Below are 27180 nucleotides of genomic sequence, written 5' to 3'. Positions count from 1 at the left end.
TATCACTCTGCATTTCTTTTACAAGTTTTTGATAACTTCTTCAGTGAAACGTTGGGTAGTAGCAGTACCTTTCAAGTCACCGGTTCTGTTTTCTGGACCAGAAGCAATGGTCTTCAACACAGCAGATTCAATCTTGTCAGCTTCATTGTTCAAAGACATGTGTCTCAACATCATACATGATGACAATAATAAAGCAGTTGGGTTAGCCAATCCTTTACCAGCAATATCTGGAGCAGAACCGTGGACAGCTTCAAAAATGGAAACAGTGTTACCCATATTTCCGGATGGGGTCAAACCCAATCCACCAATCAAACCAGACGACAAATCAGACATAATATCACCATACAAGTTTGGCATAACCATAACAACATCCTTGTACAAGCCTGGATCTTGAGTCAATCTCAATGAAGTGTTGTCCAACAATTCAAATCCCAATTTAACATCTGGGTATTCTTGAGCAACTTCTTTAGCAGTGTTGACAAACAAACCATCTGATAATTTCATAATGGAAGCCTTGTGAACGACAAGAACGTGTGGTTTGTTGATTGATTTGGCGTATTCAAAAGCATATCTTATAACTTTTTCAGATGCAGGTTTAGTGATCAATTTGATAGATTGAACAACACCAGGAACAATAGTGTGTTCAATACCAGAATATTCACCCTCAGTGTTTTCTCTAATCAAGACAGTATCAACGTTCTTGTATGGAGTGTCGTAACCAACAATAGATTTACATGGTCTAACGTTGGCAAACAAATTGAAAGTTCTTCTCAAAGTCAAGTTCATTGATGTGTGACCTTTACCAACTGGTGTGGCCAAAGGACCTTTCAAAGCAACCAAGTTTCTATTTACTGAATCAACAGCATCTTGTGGTAAAGTAGTTTTTCCGTCAATCAACAATGGAGTAACGTCAACTGGTTCCCATTCAATTGGTACATTGGCAGCAGCATAGATGTCTTTAACTGCTTGTGAGATTTCTGGACCAATACCATCACCTTCAATCAAAGTGACAGTGTAGTTACCATTTTCCTTTTTTTGACCGGTAAATTGACCAGCAATGTAAGTTCTGGTTAATGATGGTCCAGTGACTGATCTGAGTGGAATAGATTTAGCAATTTGTCTCAACATTGCTTCTGTATGTGTGGGATTTAGAAGGGAGGGGGGAAATTGAATAGGTTTGTCTTTCAAGATGAAATGGGTGATTTCAGTGAGTATTTTTTTTTCCTCTTTTTCTCTCTCTTGTTTGATGAACTTTTAATTTTTTTTTTTTTTTTTTTTTTTTAGTCCGTCTGTTCAATAATAATTTTTTTTTTTTTTTTCCTCAGAAAACAATGGTTGCACAATAAGGATCGTTCACAGGTAGTATTAATAAATACCTCACTGGGATGAACAGGACCATAAAAGAAAAAGATCTGAGAACACCACATTTCAGAGTTTGTATTAGAAGACAGGGGGGTTCAAACCTAAGTAGCAGTGTGTCACGTTTAGGTACAACAGTATTTATTGTTTACTTTTCTTTGGTGGTGGTAACAATTTATGGTGTCCTTCACCTCGGAGTTATAAATTTTCCAGACATGCATTCTCCTTCCCTTATCCAATGAAAATGTTTGATTCTCTCTCTTTGTGAATCTTTTACCAACTTTTTTTCGGACTCGATTTTTTTTTTTTTCTTTTCAAATGTTTTAGTGTTCTAAATAGAAACTCCGAAAGCTACCGGATAAATTATTGCAAAACGTAAATTACCTTAGTACATTTGGAAAGGTCAATTACAAGTTGATCATCATTGACTTTCATGTCAATAAAGGCGTAAGCTTAATCTACAGAACAGTACTGTTGACTTATGGACCGACTGATGTCAAAAATGAAGGATGTTAATACTTTGACTCTTTTAACCAACTTGTTTCACTCCTACTCGATCCATTGGTATTCGAAAGAGCAGTGTCATCAATAGATCGAAAACCCTCGCACTTATTCTTCAGGAGTATCATATCACTAGCTCACTTTTATGAGAGCGTCTACGTATATAGTAAGGCAATTTTTAAATAGTATGCCCCAAAACTATCTCGCTCCATCCCACAATCGCACTAAGTGGAATATATAAGTAACCCGGATCAATCACAGTTACATCAATGAACCTGATATACCCAAAAAAATGAAAAGAACTTACTTTTTGAAAAGAACTTACTTTTGTATTGGTTTTCGCAAAGACAATACGCGTCTGAAAAAAAAAATAAAATCAATCTGAGCTTCTTTTTGATATTAGTTACCCTCAAAATTGTCAAATGATAAATCTCATCAACTGGAGAAACATCTACCTACTAACCGTTTCTCTACGAATTATTTTCACATTGTCAAACTCGTACATACATCCAGATGAACATTTCCAATCTCTAGAAGTACTTGCAAACAAGATCCTCGGTTATGAAACAAACATACCATGGGAATTTACAAATGGTGCACCTGCTAGAAGTTACGGTCCATTATACATCACATATGGTCCAATATTATACTTGACCAAAGCATTGAACTTGGACTTGACACCAATACAGATTTGGTATATTATTCGATTACAAGTTTGTCTCATTAGTTGGTTGATGACTGATTTCTGCTTGTATTGGATGTTACCAGTGAAGCATGAACGAATAAAGGCCATCTTCTTTACCCTGACGTCATTTGTAACGTTGGTTTTCCAAGATCATTTATTTTCAAATAGTATTGAAACGGTGTTGTTGATTTGTGCCATTTATATCATTGATGATTTGCGATACATTCAAGAAAACCCAGATTTGTATGGCGTGGAAAAGACAAACTCCATCTTTGCTTTAGGGGCGTTGGTTGCATGTGGAATTTTCAACAGAATTACTTTTCCTGCATTTTTGGTTCTCCCTGGTTGGTTTGTATTAAAGTATCTTTACAATCATGTGCTATCGTTAGTACCATTGGCATTGGGGTTTCTAGCACCATCAATTGCATTTGTACTATTTGACACTTGGATGTACCAGTCATCGAACTATGTCATTACACCATTAAACAATCTAATGTACAATGCAAACCCGGACAATTTGAAATTGCACGGTCTACATCCTTTGTACACACATGTACTAGTCAATTTACCACAGATTCTCGGTCCTGGATTACTATTCATTGTTTCCAAAAGGTATTGGAAAACAACCGCATTCCTTTCAATCGCAAGTGCGCTTAGTTTTCTTTCATTGATTCCACATCAAGAACTTCGTTTCTTGATTCCTATCCTACCATTATGTTGTTGTTGCTTTGATTTGTCTCAAAAATGGATATCTTCTTACTCGGTATATGCATGGTACTTGTTCAATATAGCCATGTCGTTGCTAATGGGCGTGTACCATCAAGGTGGTGTCGTACCTGTATTGAACTATATGCGTGAAAACGACTTAAAAGGTACGCAAATCTGGTGGCATACTTACTCCCCTCCATCATGGCTCTTGGGAAGCCAATCTGTTGAAACTATTGCACTTGATGAAACTTCAGCTACTAAGAAAGACTTCACGCTAGTTGACGCGATGGGACTGGACGTGGATGAAGTTGAATCATTGTTATTTAAAAGAGACAAACCTATTTATTTGATAACTCCAGTCGCTTCCTTTCACAACTTCAATGCTACTCATTTCAGACCCATTTACATATTTAAACACCACATCGATTTGGATCACTTACAGTGGAAACACTTCCAGTTGGGTTTGGGCGTATATGAACTACTTTGATATTTCAATGACAATAGCTTTTATCGTACATAATCTCTATTTATAGAAATCAAATTTGTCGTGTTCAGTTCCAGTCTTTACTTGTGAACTGTATGCTTCCTCCAAATCACTTTGTAAAATCATATATCTATTCTTTCTCACTGCTCTTAAACCTGCTTCTTGCATTATAGCCGCTATCACTGCCCCTGATAACGGGTCGTTTCTTATTATAAGGGAGTCCAAGTCAACCTCTGGAGCCAAGGACATCTTTGACGCAATAGTGGTGAATATCAATCTTCTTTCTCTTCTATCCTTCAAGTTTGGAAATTCAATCTTTCTATCCAATCTACCAGGTCTCAACAATGCAGGATCTAATGTATCTGCTCTGTTGGTGGCCATAATCACCTTGACGTTTGATGTTTGATCAAACCCATCCATCTGGTTCAACAATTCCAACAAGATTCTTTGCACTTCACGATCAGCACCAGTTTGAGCATCAAATCTCTTTGTTGCAATGGCATCAATTTCATCAATAAAGATGATTGCCGGCGAGTTCTCCCTAGCTAATCTGAATACGTCTCTAACCATTCTAGGACCTTCACCAAGGTATTTTTGAACAAACTCGGAACCATTGATTCTTATAAACGAAGCCTTTGTCGCATTGGCAACTGCTTTAACCAACATTGTCTTACCTGTTCCTGGTGGACCATACAACAACACACCTCGTGGAGGATCGATACCAATTTGGCTATACAAATGTGATTGTTCCAATGGTAACTCCACTGATTCAACAATTTCTTGCTTTTGCATATCTAGACCACCAATATCTGCATATGTTACATCAGGCTTTTCATTATCTCCGACAATGGAAATGGACGAGTCTGCTTCAGGTGGTAAAATATCAACCAATGCATTTGAATGACGATGTAAGGCCACTGATGATGATGGTTTCAACAATTCACGATCCAATGTCGACAAGATACGCACCACATAATTAGACCCTGTGGTTGAGGATACAATTCCGGTATTTTCATCTATAGGCTCCAAAAATTGGCCGATCACCAATGGCACTGATTTGATTCTCTTGACTTCTTCTTGTGCTCGAATTAATTCTCGTTTCAAATGGCGCTGCTCATCTTTTATGTACTCCTCTTGTATCTTTATCAAATTAAGCTCTTTTAATAGAGCTTTGTGACGTAAGAATATATCAGTATTTGCGTCGATGGTTGTCATTGGGGGTGTCAGGGAGTGTGATGAGTATGATGGGCAAAGCTCAATCAAAGTAGTGGCAAATCTAAAGTGTTGACAGCGACTTTCCTTTCTGTTTTTTTTTTCTTTTTTGCACCAAAAAACTGTCGTGCGAAGAACAAAATATCAGACTACAGTAGAACGCAATGGACTATCCATCTCTTAAGCTTTGTAATGTGTTGTTGGACCAATCCAGTAAATGACTTTTATATGCCTAATTCTATATTCATCTATTTACAACAAGCGTAATAAGAGAACCCACACTGCAAGCCAAGACACTGATGACTACCGTATATACTCCGAACTCAAATTTGTCTAGTTGTAGTGACTTCACCTGAGGCGACATGATAGCTTGGTAGTTGCGTAGGCATGTATCTTTTACCCTAGACCATCCATTTTTAAGGAATTCCATGTGAGTTAGTGGTTCGGCGCTAGCATATTCACCCGTCACCTCATCGGCACCTAAATCTGATTGCTCTTCAATTTGTTTACTGACATTGCCATCTTCTTGTTCTAGTTGCTCTATTATAGGCTCCAAAATTTGTTCATTTTGTTGACTGATTCCAACCAATACATTTTTCACTTTATCTTCAAAACCTCTCACCAATTTCGCCCTCTTCCATGGCTCCACAAAGAAAGTAGCTATTACAAACAACAAAACATTTAGTCCCATTAACACCCATGTACCCCAAGTGGAAGACCTTCTAATTTTGTCAGACCAAATTTGTTCCTCGTGGTACCTTGTCAATATCAGTTGCGTTAATTTGAGTTGAATCCCATCGACTTTCAGTTCAGCCTCTTCCAACTTCTTTTCGCAACTTTGTTCGTAATTTTCATTTTGATGGTCGTTGCGATACAATTCTGTAAATCTTTCTAAATCATGCGGTGACCAATTATGTTTTCTTGTTAATAGTTCGTTAACCTCTCGTTGCGAATGTGACCGTCTCTGTATTGCCTCACCATACTCTTGTTTGCATTTCTTCACTTCCTCTTTGGCTTTATTCAAATCCTCCTCTTGTTCTTGAATAGACTTTTTCAATCGCTCTATTGCAGAGTAGCCTGTGACATCATTCAATGCTCTAGTCACATTGAGTATAGTGTCATGAGCTGAATCTAGATAACTGGATATTCTTTTGGTAATTTGATTTTGTTTCTTTGCTTTTTGTGAAGGTAAGTCCCCGATTTCTTCTTGAATAGTTTCATTGATTTCTTTGGCTATATTTGGAATGTCTGATTCGTCAACTGCATCTTCAGTACTGGCAATGATTTTGTTCTCCACCCTGAGGTTCTCCTCATTACCCTCGTCTTGATTTTTCACAGTTTTCTTGTGCACTTCTTCGTCAACTCCACGAAGCTTTCCCGAATCTGTGGTACTAAAATCGGCTTCGTGTTCCTTACTGGCTTTCGCAAGTTTTGCTTCACGTTCCTTCTCCGTCTTTTTCTCTTCTTCTTCCTTTTCCTTTTCCTTTAATTTCCTCGATACTTCCCTCTCCTTTTCCAATTTCTTTCGTTCCTCTTCAATCTTTTTTTGTTTTGATTCTTGACCGAGATTTGATCCCTCAATTATCTTGCGCAATTTCTCATCATTGATGTTTGATAGATAGTCTGGTTTCTTTGACTGTAGACGTATGGATGTGACAAGTAATGGACGTCGTAAAAGTAATCTAGCACCTTTTATGCACCGAAACATTGCGTACAGTTTCGGACTCATACCTAATGCCGATAATTGGGTTTTTCCAGAGTTTCTTTCTTAAAGCGCGAATTTGAATTTGAATTGTTACACAAAACAGCTCTTCTACTTAGACTTAACTACAGAGTACCTTTATTTAAAGTTAGTGTCCACCAATTCTTTTACTAATTTCCAGTTATCAGCCTCTGCATAGTCCAAAACAATAATTCCCACACCCTTGTGGAAAGTTTCTTGAATGTTACCTTTGATCATAGCTTCAGAAATAGGTTGTGGCCAACAATTCTGATCAAAGAAATTTGAGCCAGAAGTGAAGTTGAGAAACAACTTATCATCGTGGCTATTTGTGTAGTCTTGTGCTCTTTTGGCCAAGTCTTTGACATATTGGATTTTCTTTGGCAAATCGTCAGCAGATTGCACTTCACAAAAGTCTTGCACTACAAAAGAACCACGATCATCATTAGTGGTGTTGTATGACCATGAAGATGCACCAAAACCAAATTGACGTCTCAAGTTTTCATCCTGAACACCAAATCTCCTAAACAACAATGCTTTACCACGAGTGTCTCTAACTCTTGGAATATCAGTATTCAAATACCATCTATTCTTGTTTGGATTGACATATTTGTCCCAAATTAATTTTCCAAATTCATCCTGTTGGTTATCCCAATCATCAGAGCCTTCTTGCTTGAGTGAAACAATGACAGTTTCGCTTTTGTTGTGTTCAAGAAATTTATAAACCTCTTCCAATACATCAGTCAATTTCAAGGGAAAGGGAATCTTGACGGGGAATTTTCCATGAATCACCTGCAAGTCCTTCTTGTTATCCCCAACAAACAATTTACCCACTCTAATGTCAAGAAATCTAACACCATGGTCCAATTGCTCAGTAACGCTGGCACCTTGACATTGCACTGAGGGCAAGGCTGTGTGACAAGCTGCAGAATTGTGGGTACCAGGAATTGACAATTTTGAAATCTTGGTATCGTCGTTGATTTCTCCAATCCAATTTTTGTAGTTGACCATTGTGAAAGTTTTGCTATGCTAATGATTGAAAGTTGGTTCAACTAAATGAACAACTGAAATTAGTGTCTCCTTAAATACACGGGAGTGATTTTTTTTTTTTGTTGGCATTTCCAAAAGGTGAAATTCCGTATACAATAAGGGTTCCATTTTTCAACAACTTTGTGTAACATATGACGACCTCATTAAGAAAAGTGCGTTCTCCGCCGCGTCGAAAGGAACAATACGGTCACCAATTGGAGGAATGAATGAATCCATAAACGTACTTTGTAAAAATTGAGGCCTTTTATGTTCGATAGTTGCAAGCGACGTAATTGAAAATCCCTTTATCTAACTTACATTCTATCTATACAACCTATTGATCCTTCTCCTTTTTCTTATAATAATCTTCCTCTTCTTTTATAACAGACTCTTCACTGTGATTAGGTACAACATAGATATCTTTATGTCTGACTTCAACCTTGGCAACCTCGCCTTCCTGTATCTGGCCCTTCAACATAAGCATGGCAAGAGGATTCAACAACTTCTTTTGAATAACTCTGTTCAAAGGTCTTGCTCCATAAATGGGACTGTATCCTTGTTCAATCAATGCATCCTTTGCTGGTTGGGTCAATTCCAAAACAATACGCTTGTCCAATAAACGATCATCAATCTCACGCAATCTAATGTCCAAGATATCCTTCAATGACTTCTTCGATAATCTGTTAAACACCAATGTGTCGTCCAAACGATTCAAGAATTCTGGTGGATAGTAATGTTTCAAGTTTTCCAAAACTTGTTGTTTAACTTCTTTATTAATATGACCATCTTCGTGGGTATTCTTGTCATTCAACAAAATGTCTTGACCAATATTGGAAGTCATTATAATGATTGTGTTTTTAAAACTAACTTTCGTACCGTGTGAATCGGTCAAGGATCCTTCATCCAATACTTGCAACAAGACTTTGGCAATATCGGGATGCGCCTTTTCAAATTCATCAAACAAAACTATACTGTATGGTTTTCTTCTAACTGCTTCGGTCAACTCACCTCCCTCTTCATAACCAACATAACCAGGTGGTGCAGAAAGCAATCTCAGAATTGAATGCTTTTCTTGAAACTCTGACATATCAAACCTCACGATGGCATTTTCATCATTGAAAAGGAATTCTGCTAATGCTTTCGTCAACGCAGTCTTACCACAACCAGTTGGACCGAGAAACATGAAGGAAGCAATGGGCCTGTTTTCATTTGTCAAACCGGCGCGTTGCAACCTGACTGCGTCTGAAACCGCATGAATAGCTTCATCTTGACCAACTACTTCTTGTTTCAAGATCACTTCCATATCCAAAAGTTTATCCCTGTCACCTCTCAATAAGTTACTAACAGGAATACCAGTCATTTTGGAAATAACACCAGCAATATCATCAGATGTGACTGAATCATGCAAAAGAGTACTTGACCTTGAAGCTTGTTCTGACTGAGTCAATTTGAGCAATTTCGATTGTAATTCGGGTATCACAGCGTATTGTATTCTCGAGGCCGCGGCATAGTCCCCATCCCTCTGAGTTTGTTCCAACTCGTGTCTAGCCTCTTCTAACTTTGATTTGGCCTCCTTCACATCATCAATCACCTTCTTTTCGGACTCCCATTGTTTGGTTAACTCCTCAAGGTCTTTTTTCTTAACTTCCAAATCTTCCTCCAACTTAATTCTTCTATCCTTGGAAAGTTGGTCTTCTTCTTTCCTCAAGGACTCCAACTCTATCTCAATGGTCATGATTTGACGATCCAACTTGGCAATGGCATCAGGTCTCGATTCGTGTTGCAACCTCAACGTAGAACTGGCTTCGTCTACCAAGTCGATAGCTTTGTCAGGTAAGAATCTGTCTGTGATATACCTATTGGAGTAGGTTGCTGCCGTAACCAATGCTGAATCTAAAATTCTGACACCGTGATGAACTTCATATTTCTCCTTCAATCCTCTCAAAATAGATATGGTGTCCTCAACAGTAGGTTCGCTAACTTGGACTGGAGAAAATCTTCTGGCCAAAGCAGCATCTTTTTCAACGTATTTCCTATACTCATCAAGAGTAGTGGCCCCACACATTGACAATTGGCCCCTGGCCAATGCCGGCTTGATCATATTGCTAGCATCAATAGATCCTTCAGCCTTACCCAATCCCATCAACAAATGGAATTCATCAATGAATAAAATCACTTGTCCGTGCTTGTCTTCAACTTCCTTCAAAATTGACTTCAATTTGCTCTCGAAATCTCCTCTAAATTTGGCACCACTAATAATTCCTGCTAAATCCAATGTGATGATATGTTTATCTTTCATTGATTCGGGAACTTCTCCTTTAATGATACGTTGAGCTAAACCTTCCATGATAGCTGTTTTACCAACACCGGCCTTACCAACCAAAATGGGATTATTTTTTGTTCTTCTTGACAATATCTGTATCGTACGACGAATCTCTTCATCACGACCAAGAACTGGGTCCAATTTACCGTCTTTTGCTAGTTGGGTCAAATCAGTACCATATTTCTCCAATGCTGGCCTATTGTCTTGGTCATCTGGATTTTGTTGCATCTGCAATGATCTTGGTGTGGATGAATGGAATTCTCTAACTTGGTGCAAGCGTCCCACGTTATTACTGCGGTGAGCTTGGGATGTGGCCAACATCTGGACCTGCTGACTGGTTGGCTGTTTGTATTGCAATTGAGTTAAACATTGTGTTGTCACTGGCAAATATGTTTGAGTCAAGCGAAAGCTCGGAACTGTTCTTAGTACTCTATTTCTAACAATTTTCGATGATAACATTTTCAATTTAGAGCGATCGTGTAGCAATAGTAATATAAATCTGGAAAAAATAAAAAGGATTTGGCAATTGAGGAGCAGATTTCATGAAATATATAGCAATGTATTCCTTTACTCTCCCGATTATGGGAGGTGTATGGTTAATTAAGGGGTGGTACAAAAATGGCGGAATATTTATATATATTTTTTTTTCTTTTAGGTCACAGAAGAAGGTCATGGAACACAAAGAAATTTCTGGAAGCATTTGCGAAATGTATTCACATTAGGAGAGGGTTATGTCACACACGACAACAGTAAAAAACTTTAATATTTGCATCCGTGTGTTCTGTAGGTTGTGAAGTGGACCACTCTGATGGTAAGGTGCCCTTTCTGTACCTTAAGATCCCTTCATCGCTAAGCTTAATTGTTTTATCACGTGATCCTTTATAAGTTTGTCGCATTCACACAAGACAATGCTCAAGTACCACTCGTATGCAACTTCTCTTTGTTAACCGATCGGTCCTGTTGCCAAGTAAACATTTACCAAACAGCTATATAGCTCTTTTCGGCGGGAAGTATTGTGTCAACAAATATTTGTGTTGAAATCTGACAAAAGTTCACAAGCGAAAACATTTTGCTTAAATCAATGTCTATAATAATTCTTAATTAATACATTTTTGGCAACGAAGTAAACTATACATTTTTATTGGGCTTTGCCAAACTCAATGAGATTGTTGTAAACCACCTTTTTCCTTACAACGAAAAAGCCGCAAGATCATCCTCTATTAGTCTCCGTGGGTGTGATTTCTCTGTCCAGCAATATCATCACCAGAGTCCTCTGCATCTCTATCATCTTCGCTCCACATCTCATAATCATTAACATATTGATCATCGTACTGATCGTCATAATCCCCTAGATCGGTCGAAACAATTTGGTCGTTATGATCGTTCTGATGAACTGACTCAGAAGTAGAGTCAATAGGTTCATTGTGCGACGTGACTACATCATTACGTCGTATATCGTGTCCAGCACGATTTGAATAGTCACCATCACCTGGCTCTGGTGTAGATTGTATCTCGCGCAAATAACTTTGTCGATCTTGTAAAGGAATTGCATTTGGCCTCACCTCTGAACCTTCGGAATTCGTCAGAGTGAAATACTCCTTTAAGCTATCATCCGATCTTTCTTCAACATGATTGATGGTTGTTTGACCGGTAAACTTGGCAACTATCCAGTCTATAAGGGAATCAAGTTTGGTGAACTTCTTTGCTGTGTCGTTATTCTTGAAACTGACAACGTCTTCATAACTAATTCTTCTTCCCAAAACGTTCATAAGTTCATATCGTTTTTCAAGGATCCAAATATTGTATATCCATTCCCAAATGACAGTCAACAACCCAATTTCAATTAAATATGGAATAAGAACTAGCCACGTTCTCACCAACCACCGCGTTCTGAATAAAGAAACGTGTAGTATGTTGATAACAATGTCCAAGACAAACAAAAACCACACCAATATGGCCAAAGGTAACAATTTCCGTGAATAACATATTTTGCGTGGATTTTTCATAACTGTTGTGTAATAAGCAAGTACTCCTAGGAACCAAAAGGCAACGAGTAATCTCAATGTTACACATGCAATATCCCAACGATGATATATGGTCAAATCTTGCATATCATGAGATATATAGTCTCTCGTAGTGAATACAACTTGAAAATATATGTATACGGCAATATATGACGCCATAAGTACAAAATTAATTATTGATGTAATCAGTTTATACTTGAGTCGTACCAATCGTTGAATAATTTGAAACCAAGACAGCATGGTTAACGCCTGCGTTATAATCATCAATACTCGATAAACATTATTGTCGTACACTTTGCAATTTAGTTTTATGATATCCAAATTATCATCGTAATACTCAACCTCTGCTGCCTTGGTGAGTCTGTCTAGTAGCACGCTGGTGACGATGGAATAAAATATTGTTGTGAGTTGGGCCAACCACGGCTTTCTTCTATGCTTCTGAGTTAGATAAAGTAATAAACTCAACATCCAACATGAGACACATGAGCCACACAATGTGAAAAGAAGGGCGATAAATGTATCCCCATTATCTCGTTCATTATACGGACTCCCTTCAAATTTCAAAGGACCTTCGGCGCTATACAGCGAATTTGAATTTTCATGTTGAGACACCAAATCAATAAGGTGTGGAATGGAACAGTTGGTGATGAAATACGCCGGTAGTAAGTGATGAAGACTAGTGGCGTTGTTCCATGTTTGGTTATAGTAATCTAGTAGTTTGATGGTACCATTGGTTAATGAGTAGACTGAACAGTTGATGGGTATGTTGCTATGCAGTAGATATATTAGTGAGTCGTTCCCCATCGTTTGATCGAAAGGAGGTAGATTATTGTCAAACAACATAGCTGGAACATTTGTAAAAGCGGGAAAATGTAGTTTCTTTTATATTAACACTGTGCTGCTGTTGTGTGCAAATTACGCTTGGCTTCTGTACTACTCTTTCTACTGAATAATGTTTTTTTGTTTTTCAAGAAAATAAAGAAAAACACACTCATTTTTTGCATTGTCGTTTTTTTTTGTTTTTCTTTGGCTTTTGTTTCTTCTTCTCTCAGAAAGCTTAACAATCGCTCCTTCTCACCATTTTTCAAGCTAACAACCATTAACCTGTGTTGATTTTCGCCACTTGTCTCTAGGTGTGTTATATACTCTTTTGCGTATCTACAAGAGATGTTGTGTTACAAAATTGAAAAAGAAAAGATTGTCATTCTTCAAATGTAATGTAATGTGCTTGTATAAATTTCTTGGTATTTAGGAGTAAATATATGTGTGTGTATTGTCTTGGTAGGGAGTGTCATGAATATCCTTGTCTTTTTTTATTTATTTGTCTTTACGACATTCAACAGTCGGTATTGTACCTCCGTTGCACGTGCAAAAATAATTTTCCACCCTCGGATTAATCTTTGGAGTAAGAAAAAGCAAAAAGAACAAAAAAAGTTTACAGACGCTCAATTTTATAACAAAAGTACCCACACCACACTTACCAGATACCTGTTGCAGTTTGATAGTGCCCGATCACATTCATTTCCTTTCTAACTCTACGATGTCCTTGAGTAATGGTAATGAGTTGTCTCACAACCTACAGGCACTTGATCTAAATAATCAACAACCATCATTTCATACAAACAAAAAGAGATCAAGAAGAGCATTTCACACAAGCTTTAATTCCCCCGTGGCAACTGCGTCACCCACTCCGGCACCTGTATCTCCACCTGGCATACCACAGACATCAGGTTTTGGTGAGGCATTGAACTCGCAGTTTCTAGGAACACAACAATACCCACCGCAAAATCAATCTATTTCAGTCAGTTACGAGTCACCAAATACACAACAATCAGTGCCGTCTTTGCAAGCACACAGATACCAGCAGCAGAAAGAATATGACACACCAAATGAGGAAGGAAATTACAAATCCTTTCTTACATTTTCTGAAACTGTTCCTCCTGATGCAGGTGTTCAATTCCATTTCACTGATCAAGGTACTGCATCCTCCAAGTATATGCGCTCGACAATGTATTACGTTCCAGAATCAGAAAAAATAAGACAAGCGAGTAAACTTCCAGTTGCAGTGACTATAAGACCATTTGCCCCTCTTTTGGATACAGAGGAACCAGTACCAACTGTTGACTTCCAAGATGACAACAACCTCGACTCTTCTACGAAAAATGATGATCCATTGAGTAAAGGTCCATTGAGGTGTCACAGATGTAGGGCTTATGTTAATTCGTCGATGCAATTTACCCACAATCAAAGATTTATTTGCAACATTTGCCAATTTGCCAACAATGAAGTGCCACTGGAGTACGCGTCAGCACTTGATGCCAGGGGATTTAGAATTGACAAGTTTGTTCGTCCCGAATTGCACAAGAGTGTCTATGATATGCGTGTTCCAAAAGAGTACAATTTTGGGGGCACTAGTAGGGACCCAGAACCATTGCATATTGTATTCTTGATTGATATCACAGAAAATAGTATTAAACAGAATTTACCCATTCTAGTGAGTGAATCCATCAGAGCAACTTTGTTCAATTACAATGATGAATCAACTACAGAGCCAATTCCATATAAAATAGCCATTATTGCTTTCGATAAAAAGTTGCATTTTTTCAACTTGTCGGCGAAACTCGAAAGAACTCAGGTATCAATATCCTCAGACCTTGAGGATCCTTTTGTTCCATTTGATGAAGGATTGTTTGCAGACCCCGAAGAAAGCAGGCTTGTTATAGAGGATGCGTTAAATTATGTAGAGCAGTTGTGCCATTCCGACACACATGTGTTTGATTTAGAGCCTTGCTTTGCAGTCGCTTGCAAAACTGCAGGTATGTGCTTGGAAATGCATGGTGGAGGCAAAATAGTTTCAGTGTTGTCGAACTTGCCTTCATGGGGTCCAGGAGGTTTGAGGTATAAGGACAATAAAGCAGTTGGCCGAACCCCAGCTCCTGAAGTGGAGAGGAAGATCTTTTTACCTGACAATGAGTACTATAAAAATACGACCAAAGGATTCATTGAGAAAAGTATCGGATTGGACCTTCATGTTGCTTGCCATACATCTGTTGATCTTTCAAATCTTGGATTCATAGTGTCGTCCACCGGAGGTGAGTTGACACGTTGGCCAAACCTCGTATATGAAAGGGATGGTCGTTTGTTTATCGCCAAATTCAAAAATTCAGTTGTAAATACTAGTGGGTATCAAGGACAGTTGAAATTACGTTGCTCGAATGGGTTGCAGGTTATCGATTATTATGGAACGTCGTCGTCTGTAAGGGATGCTAGTATCTTGGGTTCGGTACAAGATCCGGTAGTCCCTGTGTTGAGCAAAGATCATACATTTACAGTGTTGCTCCAATATGATGGCACACTTAGTCGGAAGTTAGATTGCCATTTCCAAGCCGCTTTGCTTTACACTGACAATTTTGGCCAAAGAAAGGTTCGTGTTATCAATTTGGTTTTAGCAGTGACCAATAAACTAGAAGATGTTTTCAATTTCGCCGATGAAAATGCCATTGTTGCCACTTTGGTGAGAGACACGCTCAACTTTGTTGGTCAGCAAACATTGGCATCATTAAGAGAGTCTCTCAATACCAGGTTGGTGGATGTCTTTTCACAATACCGAGCCATGACCGAGTATGGGCATAACAGTGCTAGATCAATGAACAATAACCTTTTGTTCCCCGATTCATTGAAACACTTGCCTATTTACATATTGAGTTTTTTAAAGACTCACGCAATAAATGCATCCACAGGATTATCAGCCGATGCAAGATTGGTTGACTTGTTTAACATGTTAAACATGCCTTTAGAGAGATTAATGTACCACTTGTACCCTGCGTTGGTTGAATTACATTCATTAACCCCGGAGGAGGGAGTTATAGACGAGGCAACTGGCTTCACCTTAGTCCCTGAATACAAAGATTTGAAAATGAAGAGTTTGGATCGCGGTGTCTATATTTTGTGCGATGGGTTACGAGTGTATGTTTGGCTTGACCCAGAAGCAAATATAATGTTGATTAAGGATCTTTTTGGGGATCAATATGAAAGCATAGATGAAATTGATGCCTTTATTGACCAGTTGCCCGACTTGCCATCAGAAATTTCCCAGCAAGCTCGCAACTTGGTACATTTTCTCAACAAACACATTGTTGGTGCCGATACCCTATCAATACAAATTATAAGAAAAGGTATCGATGGTTCTGAACACAATTTCAAAGAGCTATTACGAGAGGATAGTTTCGGAGGAGCAATGAAGGCCGCAAATGGAATAGGGTTTGCCGAGTATCTCACTAGCTTGCATAAAGCTATAAAAGTTCAATTGGAGAGCGATAAAGCATCACAAACTATTCGACAATCGATATCAACTGTTGAACATGACTCGGGTACTTTGGCACAAAGATTGATCAACTTTTAGCATAATAAATATCAAGTTTCAAGTAGACTCCATACGCTAGATATTGATTCTTTGCTCTCACTAGATCCATTCTTCAAAACGTTCATACAAGCAGATTTTAGCTTGTCAGATTTGAGACTTTTAAGTTGCGTCTCATCTTTGTTAGCTAATGCATACACTAAATTAACCAACAAAAACGATACCGGGTCAACCAAATCGCTGTCCTTCACTTGCTCCAACAATATGCTAGTTATTGTCTCCATCAACTCATTGAATATTGCTTTTGAATCAACAAGGACATCCGCAATGATGTCAAAGTTTGTGGCATTCACCAAAAACCCGGCAATCACAACTTGCAACTTCAACTCATCTGAATTCAACAATTTAACGACAATATCCAACCTTTGTTTATTCGCGGCTAGTTCGATATTAAAGAATTTAGCCAATAGAATAGGTTCGCTGATCAAATTGTTCAAAAGCTCAAACGAAGATATTTGAATGTAGCTTTGCAGTACAATTAAGTCGTCGATGTGGGGGATAATCTGAGACACTAGTAACTTTCGCGTGTCAGGATTTTCTGCAGCAGCAATGTTTGTTAACGCTAGTAAGGATTCATATCGATCTAATGAGGTCATTTCGTGCAAATACGATTGTTTTGGATTAGCAGAGTCTGATGTGACAGGTCCAAGTAATTCAACAAGAAATGGTATGGCTGATTTGACGTCATATTTTTGGAAAGAGATTTGGGGATCGACACAAATCAACAACCTTGCCAAGCTCCGCAATGCTTTGAACCGTTGCTCTGGGATCATCTCATTCTTTTGTGTTGGTCTGGCAACCACTATACTTGTAGATTTCTCGATTTTACTGGTATTCACCAAAAAATTCATCACCAAAACCAATGCTCCTTGTTTAACAAGCTCTACTCGCATGCCCTTTGATTGATCTGTCGAAAGGTGATAAATGATGCTGATTATTTCATTGAAGTTGTTACCACTTGACGATTGATACGTTTTAATGGCACTCAATTTGGAAATGATTTGATACTGCTCAACCAACTGTTTGTTGAAAAGCTTAATGTTGTCTTGGCTTTCCTCGTTGCTTTCGGATTCCATCTGTGGTGCTGATACATTTTTCAATTTCTTTTTCGTAGTGTCAAACTCTGGCTGTTTTAGCTTTGTAGTGTTTGATAGAATAGACAAAACTCCGTATTGCACAGACGTGTTGATCCTTTTTTCAGTGGAATAGGTTTGCAAAATCTGTAACAACTTCTCGATGAAAGAGATGTTCATTCGGATTTGATCTCGAACTTTCCAAAATAAGCTCAAATAAACGAGACCTTCGAGTGAGTACTCAATGTATTCGGGATCGTCACCTTTAGTAGTGTATAAGAGTAAATCTTTGGCGAGGTCAGTTACGTGTATAGCCGATTTCTGTTGTGCTTGAATGAATGTCCACAATTTCACTACACTCAAAGCGGCTAAAATTCGTATGCGTACATGCTGTGATTTCAAGCTATCAGCCAAATACGAGTAATATTCTTTAATGGTGAAATCACGACAAGTTTCCAGAATTGACGACGCTGCAACGCATTTCAAAATGGGGATTGTAGTGACAGGATTATTCTCATGATTTGAAAATGAGTCAAGTATGTGATTCTTGGTCTCTGAGCTGCAATACATCGCGGAACACATTTTAGGAAGGAGGGGGAAGCACATTTCTAGGGTCAATAGAAAATTCTTTAGTTCTAGACCATCTAAACTCTGTTCATCCATATGTAGCTGCAAGTACTCATGCACTGTCTCCGTACTTTCCTTCTTGTTCAACTCTAAGTCATGAGCCAATATAACAAGAACAGCATTGTTTATATCTTTGTTTTCACATACAAACGTCAAGAATAAGTTCAAGTGTTGAATATTTGTGACTCTGAATTGCGTTATTAGGGAAATGTAAACTTTCAAGTAGTACTCTCTGACGTTGGAAGACGTGATCAATATGCCACGAATTGCACTCAACACATCCAAAACAAGTGAATCGTATGAATCCTGGGTACACTTTATCAACCTAGCCAAAATAGTCCCAGATTGATCATCAAGTATTTTTAAAAAGAGCAACACTTGAGTTGGATTGTCAATCAATTGGTGGGATAAAACTTGAATATCGTTGTTACTGGACTTCGGATCCTGAAGCTTGTTTCGCAATTGGGCTAGCTTCTCTTTGCTGAACACCTCACAATTGATCAGAGTTGTCCCATCGTCTTTCAATTTTAGATTGGCAAGTTCTTGAATTAATTCGTTCTCAGACATTGTGGTTTAAAAAGCATCGAGTGCCCCAAAAGATCATGAACATAAAAAAAAAAAAAAAGATATCCACATGCACAAGCCCGTACACACGCTTTGATCATCATCACATTGTCATGGATACATCATCAGTGCTTGATAAATACACACAAGACCTCTCCAACTTACCTTTGGAAATACGACACCTACTAGAAGAGATCAGAAACAAAGATATACAAGTTGCTGAGATTAGAAAACAATGCCAGATAAAAGACAGCCAAATACACAAGTTTATCAGGACCAATGGTACTCTTGCGAAACATCCCAAAGAACAACAAATTTATACCAAAATAGAAGAAGACATGAAACAGGTTAAGAAAGTTCAAAAGGAAAAGATACTACTCGCAAATACGGCATTATTCTTAGTTTCGAAGCATTTATTCAATTTCGAAACCGATATTACTAAGCTAGAACGGGATGAGCTTTTACCACCACTAGAGGCACCTGTGGATATACAAACAATGAACAGGGATGACTATCCAAATGCGTTAAATGGACTTTCAGACACTTTATCAGCGACACCAACACCTAGAAATACCTTGTCTGTTACTCCCGCTGTTGAGCAGCCAGTCAAGAAGGGACTCAAGAGGAAAGCTGCCACAAAGGGTATTGTTTCCGTTTCTGCAACCCCAGCGGCATCGTCAAGTAGAGCTAATAAAAGATTGAGGTCCGAGGAGGTTGAAGATAATTTAGGGTATGATGCAGGTTCGTTAGCGCTAAGTGGGTCTACAGCTGACGTTCCTACCAATATGGACGGTCCTCAGGGTGAGGATGCAGACAATAATCTCTATTGTTTCTGTCAAAGAGTCTCATTTGGTGAAATGATTGGATGCGATAATGAAGATTGCAAGTACGAGTGGTTTCACTGGAGCTGCGTGGGTATAACGTCTGCTCCCAAGCCAGATGAAATATGGTATTGTCCTGATTGCAGGCAGCGAAAGAAGAAAAAGAAGGCATGAGGGAAATGTTGATTCAATTTGTATGCAGTTTCTCGTGGATTGTAGTCACGCGTGTGCTCTATGTGTAAGCAAAAAGAAAATTCTCGATATATGTGTTCCGTATCGAAACAGTTTATAAGTTCCAATGAAAACATTCTCCACTGCATTTTTAAATAATACTTGTAGATATATTATATCAAAGCTGTTGTTATGTCTGGATCCCCTTAGATCTGATTTTGTGTTATATTCCAATTTTTGGCTCCTAGCAGGTCGTTTCTTTTTTATACTCGATTTTTTTTCCTTCATCCACGATTTTCAATGCCAAAACATAAACTTGATTTGACACGACTTCTGCTACTTGATAACTGGCACTCTTTGAGATTATCAATAGTTGCAGACATATACATACACACACACATTCGCTTATATTATGAAGAAAACGGCAGTTTGGACTCTTCTTTGTGGCTACTGCTTAGCTGCTGATGCAATTGCAGCCGCTGCTGCCGCAGACCCTGTCACTACAGCAACAACCGTAGCAAATGCTGCTGCTGCTGCTGTTGCTGACACGCCAACCACTGGTGCAGCTACAACCACAGCGGGCGCTGTTGCTGCTGCTGCTGCTGCTGATACCGCAACTACTGGCGCTGCTACAACTGGCGCTGCTACAACTGGCGCTGCTACAACTGGCGCTGCTACAACTGGCGCTGCTACAACTGGCGCTGCTACAACAGGCGCTGCTACAGCCACTACAGGTGCAGCAACAACAGGTGCAGCAACGACGGGCACCGCCACAGGAACTACCAAAACTGGCACAGCTACTTCTAAAACGGGTACTACGGGTACAGCTACGACCCCTGTTGGAGCTGCTGGTGCTGATACTGATACTGCCACAACTGGTACTACGAGAACTCCCGCAGACGCTGCAACTGCCGATACTGCTGCAGCAGGCGCAGAAACGGCTTCTACATCGGTCAATACAGCCACCATGGATGCTGCTCAACTTGCTGCTTACACTGCTACAGCCAAAACAGCATCTTCGTCAGTTAATACAGCCACCATGGATGCTGCCCAACTTGCCGCTTATACAGCCACAGCCAAAACAGACACAGCAGAAACAGCCGCCTCAACTACAGCAAACCCAGACACCGCAAATGATAGTACTGGTGTTGATGACACTACAAAAGGTCTTTCTTTTGTCACTACAAGAGTGATGAGGTCCACTTCCTCTAGTGAAAATCAAGAGTCATCTACTGAATCCGGTGCAGAAAGTAGTCAATCGGGAAATACAGGATCACTTGTTAAAGTGAGCCCAATTTTAGCTTGTTTATTTTATTTTGGCTCAATAGTTTTATAGTTTTTATAGAGATGCTTCGCGAGTTAATCTAAAGTTTTGTATTTTTTTTTCTTACACCCACGATATTTATGGAAGACCAGACTGAACGATGATCAGGTATGGACTAATAAGGCCAAGTTCTAGTCCTAGGCTCTGCTGCTTTGGTAGTTTTCGACAGCTTTCAACACCAATTTCATATGAGTATATCAAAGACTATGATTCGCTCCGCAAAATGATAAGAGCATCCATCTCAAATAATCCATCCGATAACGAGATTGTCAATGCGGTTTCCTCAATAAAGAACCTTCAATCTGGATACCCTATACAGGATCAGCTTGAATCAAATTCTGTTCTCACTCAGCATTCAAAGAACATAATCGATGAAGTTTTCTCCAAAAAGACAGTGAAGTTTTCGCCCCGGTTGTTGAAACAACTTTTGCTTCTAAACTTACCGACAGAATTGAATCTCAAAATTATCAATGAATACTACAAAGTCAACTCGGAATCCAAAACAATTATAAACAAACTGATTGCACTTATCCCTCTTAGGAATGCGTTGTACAATGCCGACTTTCATAGAGCCATCAAGATCTCGGATGTCACTGTAGGGCACCCAAACTATATCTCCCATCAAGGGGCCATTCTTAAAAGTGGAATCATCAAGCTTATTTCCACTGCAGCTGCAGTAACAATCTTTACCAAATTTGGAGTGACGTCTTTGATTGATGCAGGTGTATTACCTGCCTCGTGGGACCATCTTGGTGCCATAAATTCGATTCTATTGACATATATTATAAACTCCAGCTTTTTTGTAACTATTGTCAAATTTGGACGCCAGCTCATCAGTTCAGGGGGAGATTTCTTAACGTGGCAACGAGGAACATTTTATTCGCACTGGTTTAAACACGCTGATGAAATGCTATTCAATTCAAAAATCGTTGAGGCTGATCGTGACTTGAACAATGGAGAATCCAATCCGGCAATTACTGATGAGATTTGCCGACCTGCGCCAGAGATACGTAGTAATACGGACACGTTGAACCCTGGGTACGATCGCGAGGGCCACAAGATAAGGTTGATGCAACTCAAGGATGATTTAGAGAAATTGAAATTTCAAGCTTATTGGATGACAGGTGGTGATGGTTTTGAATGGGTAGAGCCCGACCAGGACCCAGCCGAGATACAATGGAGGGAACACTTGGAAAAGTACAATAAACCTGCTTTGGAAAAAGCCGAGAAAGATGCATTGAAATGGGCAGATGATTTGATAAAGGAAAGCTCGTAAAGTATTGTATATAAATAAGAATGAAAGTACTATATAACTTTGTCGGCTGTTTCAGAGACGGGTTGATTCTTTGATTCATCCTCATTGCTTTCTTCTTCTGGCAATGCGTACCTGGGGATTAGCCTTATATCATAGTCAGTCTCTAATTTCAACTCATCCCATGGTTCAAAATTGAGCCACACCATTTCAAAGTCGTCGTCGTTATCGATGGTATGTGAGCCTAACGTTATGCTGGGTTTGGAAAAACTTTCATTAACCAATTCACTCTTTCCCTCCAAAATTAAATCCAATCTCTCAGCTTTATTCAACTCATTTACATCTTTTAATTCATTGCTCAACATGTGGTCAAATCGTTTGTCGTTGTTATCTTTTAATTTTGCATGAATTTCATTGTACTTGCCTCTGTTATTTAATTTCTCCAAAATTCCCCCAGTGGGACCACTTTTACCAACACTCAACACATTATTCTTTTCACCAAGTTCAATAGACAAATTTCGAAATCCATCAGGCTCTTCCAACTCTTGGCTAACATTCTCAAACCAGTTATGTAATAGTTCGCTCCATTTCCGTAATGTCATTGGTTGGTAGTATCTGTAAGCTCCAAACCATAAGCTTGGTTTATCGCCATTCTTGATTGCCATTTTCCTATAGTGTCGTGCTTCTTCATACCAAGGGTCATATGGTAAGATCATTCGACTAATCTCCAACCCGCTTCCAAACACCAATGTGGCACCAACTGCGACAAACACTGCCAGTTTAAATATGGAGCCACTACGAACAGATTGTGGCGGACGGTTATTGGGCACTGCGACAAGACGGTGCCTAAGTTGATTCCGAGCCCCTCTGAAACAACTCACACCTAGTAAGAATTGTAAACCAACCATTGCTGCCAAAGCTGGACGGTTATCAGATGATGGGGTAAGAGGACCCCAAATTAATCCAACACTTGGGTTGTGAGGAATAAGAGATTTAGGGTTGGGTATCACTATAGTTGTGGAGTCTGAGGAGGAGGAGGGGGAAGATGTGAGTGGATTGGTAGGAATGTTGGGTGTAGATTTTTTCGAATGTTTACCTTTTGAATCATCTCGATCATTGTTATTGTTATCACTTGGAGGCGGTATGTATACTCCCATTGTCGTTGGCAAAGAATGTGTATTGGAATTGTACTTTCTAGTTGCTACAACGGAGTGTGTGCCTTTTAAAATTGAAATTGGTAAATGATTTGGTAGCGACGGGATCACGCTTGTAAAAGAAATTGGAATCATCTGGAAACAGGTTGACAGTGATAAATTTGCATTGTGTGGACCCAAAAGGCATTGCACGGTATTGAAATTACTTACAAACGTAGATTTCACCTGCTCCTACAGCCGCTACATACTTTCTCAATTATATGCTTGCATTATAATAATATAAAACTGAACGTTACAAATAATTTTTGGCATTTTCATGGGATGATTTCTTAGAAGTCTTAAGCCTCGTTTCCGTACAAGTCTTCCTTCAAATCAATACCCAATTCCTTTCTAACGTCTTGCAACTCTTCCAAATAAGCAGCGTATTGTTCAGGAGTTTCGACCTTGTGCTTCAAAGCTTCAAAAGTTCTAACGGCAGTTGGGTAGTCGTTTACTCGTCTGCAAGCCTGTAATGCCTTTTCAATGACAACTGGGGCTGGGACCAAATCGTATGAGAATACATTGTTCAAGATTCTTTGCACTTCGAATAAATCGTAAGCATCTTCAAATTCCTTTTCGTATCTAGAAATGGTTAGTAAATGGGTAAACTTAAAGCACGTGGTGTCCCTAATAGTACATACCTAGCTGTGAATTCTTCGAAAGTTTCATCTTGGTGGTCAGAAGAATATGATCTAACGCTTTGTTGAAAAGTTGGTCTGACAATTGGAGTCAATCTCATAACATTGGAAATTCTTGGAGTTTGAACTGCCAATCTTGATCTCAATGCTGAACGAATGGTTGATGATATCATGCTGAAATAAATAAAAAGAAATTCGAGATAGAGCTTTGTTGTTTGTTCTTAGGATAAAGATTCAAATTGCTTGTGTTAGTTACGATGACGATGATTCTCAACAGTAGTAGAGTTTGTGTAATTGGTCTGGGGTAAACCTGTGGTTTTTCAATTCACCTTTGTAATCAGATGGAAACGTGATGATGAACCTATTAGATTTGGTAATTTTCTATTAAGTTCTTCCTTCTTATTCTTTTCTCATATGTTTTTTTTTTTTTTTCAAGCACATTGGAAAAAGAATTGGTAGCTCCAAACATTTTAGCACATAGAATATAGTAAAACATTTATCATAACAATAATTGGACAAAATATATTAAAGTTAGTTATGTCTATGTGCAGGAAAGTAGTATATTAATACTGAAGGCACAACTTTTGTTTATATTTTCTTTTCACCAAATCGTATGATCCCAGACATAAGCAGTGCAGGCACACTATTCTTTCAAGAGCCTCCTTATTGGTCCATGATGATGGAATGCGCTTAATAGGATGTGACTTTGGACTACACTATGGTTGAGCATTCGAGAAGATGCTAGATGAGATTGAAATATTTGCAAGTAGAAAAAGATAGAAGTCATTTGTAAACACGCCCTTTCATTTTTCCTTGTGCCCAACCGATGTCGTTACCCACACTCGTCTCTTTTCGCTTAAAGGTCGAGCCTCTTAATTTATGCAATATTGTTCTTTGGGCTATGAAAGCTTATTGAACTACAGTTGCAACATCACATATACGGTATCCTCCTCTCTATAATTTTTTTAATCCATTTCACACGACCCGCAAGAAGGTCAACAAAGTGTCAACAAAAAATGAGAGATTGATTTTATTTTTTAAGTCACACCAGAACCCACAATAGAAAAGAATTAAGTAATCAATTTGTCAGCATAGGGGAACCTGGAAGTATACTTTGCAACCAAAAATTAAAACAGCACCAACTCCTCTCCCAATCATCATGAATTACGCTAATTGGCAGACTAAAAATGATGATATTCATCAACATCATCTGCTGCAACAAAACCACGTACAAAATAGCTTGGCTTTCCGCTCACTGGAGTCAATTGCGGTGAATGAGAAGTCGCCCATTATGGATACATCGTCAAGTATTGATGCTTCTTCCGCAACAGACCCAGGTTTGTCAAGGGCGTCTTCAAATCTGAAATATAACCCTAAGCAAATATCTTCATTCACTAAGAGAGCAGAGCAAAATAGGAATGCACAAAGGGCATTCAGACAGAGAAGGGAGAAATACATTCAAGATTTAGAAAAGAGGGTACAGGAAATCGATGAGTTGAAAGCAAAAAATGAGAACTTGAATAATGAGAATGTCCAATTGAAAGACTATGTGATGATCTTGCAACGGAAGATCATTGAGTTGACCCAGGGGAAAGACTTGGGTCACCACGACCATTCCTTATCAGACCCTTTTAATACAAAGTAGACTTTAATTATGTATAATATGAATTAATGACAATGATTTTTATAAACCAATAGCATTTATAGTAGGTAAGCAAATGAAATGGTTGTTGTTCATGCTTTATCTATTTGCGTCCGTCTGGCTATCAAGAGGAAAGAGAAGAAAAAAAAATTTTTTGCAAAATTGTAAAAAATCTCAGTCTCAAGGAGTGCAACTATTTACCCCATGATGAGTAGTAGGTACGGCTTGAGAAGTGGTTTGTTACAACTCAGAAGATGCCAAAGTACCAAGGCTAACGGAATTTGGACAGACTTTAGCCAACGTGCCGCGTCTTTGAAAATTAACAATGATTCAATTAAGGACACTTTGTTTGGGCAAGTGAACCCAGAAAAGGGACCAGCATCAATGAACAACAAGGAAGAAAGCCTATCTTATCACTCCCCTCTCGCGATTGACGAAACTTTTCAAATGGCATACAAGATTTTGGAGAATGAGGCTGATTCAAAGTACAAAATTGTGAACCGTTTGAAGAAATCTCTTGAAAATGCTACATCAGAAAAGAATGTGGTTGCTATAAAAGAACAAATTGACAAATATTTGATAGAAGCTGAGGCTCAAAATCCCGAGGTCTTATACAATGCTGAATTTTTTGAGCCCGAACAACTAGACAAAACACAACCAATTTATAGACATTTGTTGAAGCAAAAATGGGAAAATTATGATTTGTTGGTCACCATGCAAAGACTCGAACAGTTACATGTTATACCAGACACTTTACCAACATTGGTGCCAAAGGCTGATGTGAAAGTCAAATTCACTCACAATACAGATGATCAGTTCAGCAAGTGGGTAACCCCTGGAGAATTGTTACCCGCATTTGCGGTTTCTGAACCTCCAACGATACACATTCAAGAATTTGATCGTGTTGAAGGTAACAACAACTTGTACACAATTTTGTTGGTGAATCCTGATACACCAAACTTGGAGACAAACTCGTTCACAACTACTATGCATTATGGATTGAAAAACGTCCCCCTCAATAATGCTGACAATGTAATAGACGTTTCTAAGTTGATGGAAGTGGGACCAAGAATTACTTTTCAAGAATACGTTCCGTTGACTCCAGAGAAAAACGCTCCGGCACAAAGAGCATGTTTATGGGTGTTTAGACAATCCGAAAGCCTTGGTGACATTTCAGATACAAGCGAGAATTTCGACATTAGAGAGTTTGTTGCTAAACACGGCTTGACTCCAATTGGGGCTCACGTTTGGAGGCAAAAGTTTGACAGAAGCGTACCTGAAATTAGACAATTGTATGGCTTAGGCGAGGGAAGAGTGTATGAAAAATTTAGAAGTATGGATCCTATCAACCTTTAGGAACGGCTATGTAATTAAACTTGTATATATGTAATGAACATGTAGGTGAGCTGC

The 27180-nt window shown here is 38.8% G+C and overlaps 16 protein-coding genes across 16 annotated transcripts; 7 read left to right on the top strand and 9 right to left on the bottom strand. All coding sequences in view use genetic code 12, as the record gives it.

The window, feature by feature from the left end:
* Positions 1-18: 18 nt before the first annotated feature.
* On the bottom strand, positions 19-1128 carry IDH2 (isocitrate dehydrogenase (NAD(+)); the record flags this gene model as incomplete). The annotated part of the gene is made up of 1 exon (XM_036810115.1): positions 19-1128. One exon carries the CDS (start codon positions 1126-1128, stop codon positions 19-21), a length of 1110 nt encoding a protein of 369 aa, XP_036666684.1.
* Positions 1129-2282: 1154 nt separating this feature from the next.
* SMP3 (glycosylphosphatidylinositol-alpha 1,2 mannosyltransferase) lies at positions 2283-3740 on the top strand (the record flags this gene model as incomplete). The annotated part of the gene is made up of 1 exon (XM_036810114.1): positions 2283-3740. One exon carries the CDS (start codon positions 2283-2285, stop codon positions 3738-3740), a length of 1458 nt encoding a protein of 485 aa, XP_036666683.1.
* A 36-nt stretch (positions 3741-3776) lies between these two features.
* Positions 3777-4952, bottom strand: PR26 (proteasome regulatory particle base subunit; the record flags this gene model as incomplete). Its single annotated transcript, XM_036810113.1, has 1 exon — positions 3777-4952. The coding sequence occupies one exon, from the start codon at positions 4950-4952 to the stop codon at positions 3777-3779; it is 1176 nt and encodes a 391-aa protein (XP_036666682.1).
* Positions 4953-5193: 241 nt separating this feature from the next.
* SHE9 (She9p) lies at positions 5194-6678 on the bottom strand (the record flags this gene model as incomplete). Its single annotated transcript, XM_036810111.1, has 1 exon — positions 5194-6678. The coding sequence occupies one exon, from the start codon at positions 6676-6678 to the stop codon at positions 5194-5196; it is 1485 nt and encodes a 494-aa protein (XP_036666681.1).
* Positions 6679-6789: 111 nt separating this feature from the next.
* On the bottom strand, positions 6790-7680 carry PLC2 (Plc2p; the record flags this gene model as incomplete). The annotated part of the gene is made up of 1 exon (XM_036810110.1): positions 6790-7680. The coding sequence occupies one exon, from the start codon at positions 7678-7680 to the stop codon at positions 6790-6792; it is 891 nt and encodes a 296-aa protein (XP_036666680.1).
* Positions 7681-8032: 352 nt separating this feature from the next.
* Positions 8033-10480, bottom strand: HSP78 (chaperone ATPase; the record flags this gene model as incomplete). The annotated part of the gene is made up of 1 exon (XM_036810109.1): positions 8033-10480. One exon carries the CDS (start codon positions 10478-10480, stop codon positions 8033-8035), a length of 2448 nt encoding a protein of 815 aa, XP_036666679.1.
* Positions 10481-11241: 761 nt separating this feature from the next.
* Positions 11242-12888, bottom strand: DFG16 (Dfg16p; the record flags this gene model as incomplete). The annotated part of the gene is made up of 1 exon (XM_036810108.1): positions 11242-12888. One exon carries the CDS (start codon positions 12886-12888, stop codon positions 11242-11244), a length of 1647 nt encoding a protein of 548 aa, XP_036666678.1.
* Positions 12889-13585: 697 nt separating this feature from the next.
* CPAR2_211540 (uncharacterized protein) lies at positions 13586-16447 on the top strand (the record flags this gene model as incomplete). The annotated part of the gene is made up of 1 exon (XM_036810107.1): positions 13586-16447. One exon carries the CDS (start codon positions 13586-13588, stop codon positions 16445-16447), a length of 2862 nt encoding a protein of 953 aa, XP_036666677.1.
* An 11-nt stretch (positions 16448-16458) lies between these two features.
* Positions 16459-18732, bottom strand: CPAR2_211530 (uncharacterized protein; the record flags this gene model as incomplete). The annotated part of the gene is made up of 1 exon (XM_036810106.1): positions 16459-18732. The coding sequence occupies one exon, from the start codon at positions 18730-18732 to the stop codon at positions 16459-16461; it is 2274 nt and encodes a 757-aa protein (XP_036666676.1).
* A 110-nt stretch (positions 18733-18842) lies between these two features.
* NBN1 (histone acetyltransferase) lies at positions 18843-19724 on the top strand (the record flags this gene model as incomplete). The annotated part of the gene is made up of 1 exon (XM_036810105.1): positions 18843-19724. One exon carries the CDS (start codon positions 18843-18845, stop codon positions 19722-19724), a length of 882 nt encoding a protein of 293 aa, XP_036666675.1.
* Positions 19725-20133: 409 nt separating this feature from the next.
* On the top strand, positions 20134-21057 carry PGA33 (Pga33p; the record flags this gene model as incomplete). Its single annotated transcript, XM_036810104.1, has 1 exon — positions 20134-21057. The coding sequence occupies one exon, from the start codon at positions 20134-20136 to the stop codon at positions 21055-21057; it is 924 nt and encodes a 307-aa protein (XP_036666674.1).
* A 211-nt stretch (positions 21058-21268) lies between these two features.
* CPAR2_211500 (uncharacterized protein) lies at positions 21269-22321 on the top strand (the record flags this gene model as incomplete). Its single annotated transcript, XM_036810103.1, has 1 exon — positions 21269-22321. The coding sequence occupies one exon, from the start codon at positions 21269-21271 to the stop codon at positions 22319-22321; it is 1053 nt and encodes a 350-aa protein (XP_036666673.1).
* A 29-nt stretch (positions 22322-22350) lies between these two features.
* CPAR2_211490 (uncharacterized protein) lies at positions 22351-23454 on the bottom strand (the record flags this gene model as incomplete). The annotated part of the gene is made up of 1 exon (XM_036810102.1): positions 22351-23454. The coding sequence occupies one exon, from the start codon at positions 23452-23454 to the stop codon at positions 22351-22353; it is 1104 nt and encodes a 367-aa protein (XP_036666672.1).
* A 335-nt stretch (positions 23455-23789) lies between these two features.
* COX6 (cytochrome c oxidase subunit VI) lies at positions 23790-24301 on the bottom strand (the record flags this gene model as incomplete). Its single annotated transcript, XM_036810099.1, has 2 exons — positions 23790-24072; positions 24132-24301. The coding sequence occupies 2 exons, from the start codon at positions 24299-24301 to the stop codon at positions 23790-23792; spliced, it is 453 nt and encodes a 150-aa protein (XP_036666671.1).
* A 986-nt stretch (positions 24302-25287) lies between these two features.
* CAP4 (Cap4p) lies at positions 25288-25773 on the top strand (the record flags this gene model as incomplete). Its single annotated transcript, XM_036810098.1, has 1 exon — positions 25288-25773. The coding sequence occupies one exon, from the start codon at positions 25288-25290 to the stop codon at positions 25771-25773; it is 486 nt and encodes a 161-aa protein (XP_036666670.1).
* A 201-nt stretch (positions 25774-25974) lies between these two features.
* CPAR2_211460 (mitochondrial 54S ribosomal protein mL38) lies at positions 25975-27126 on the top strand (the record flags this gene model as incomplete). The annotated part of the gene is made up of 1 exon (XM_036810097.1): positions 25975-27126. The coding sequence occupies one exon, from the start codon at positions 25975-25977 to the stop codon at positions 27124-27126; it is 1152 nt and encodes a 383-aa protein (XP_036666669.1).
* Between the last annotated feature and the right edge of the window lie 54 nt (positions 27127-27180).

Source organism: Candida parapsilosis, contig 005809 (assembly GCF_000182765.1).
Source record: "Candida parapsilosis strain CDC317 annotated contig 005809".
Taxonomy (NCBI): Eukaryota; Fungi; Ascomycota; class Pichiomycetes; order Serinales; family Debaryomycetaceae; genus Lodderomyces; species Lodderomyces parapsilosis.
Note: the sequence above shows the minus strand (reverse complement) of the source record. Positions and strands in the feature narration are given on the sequence as shown.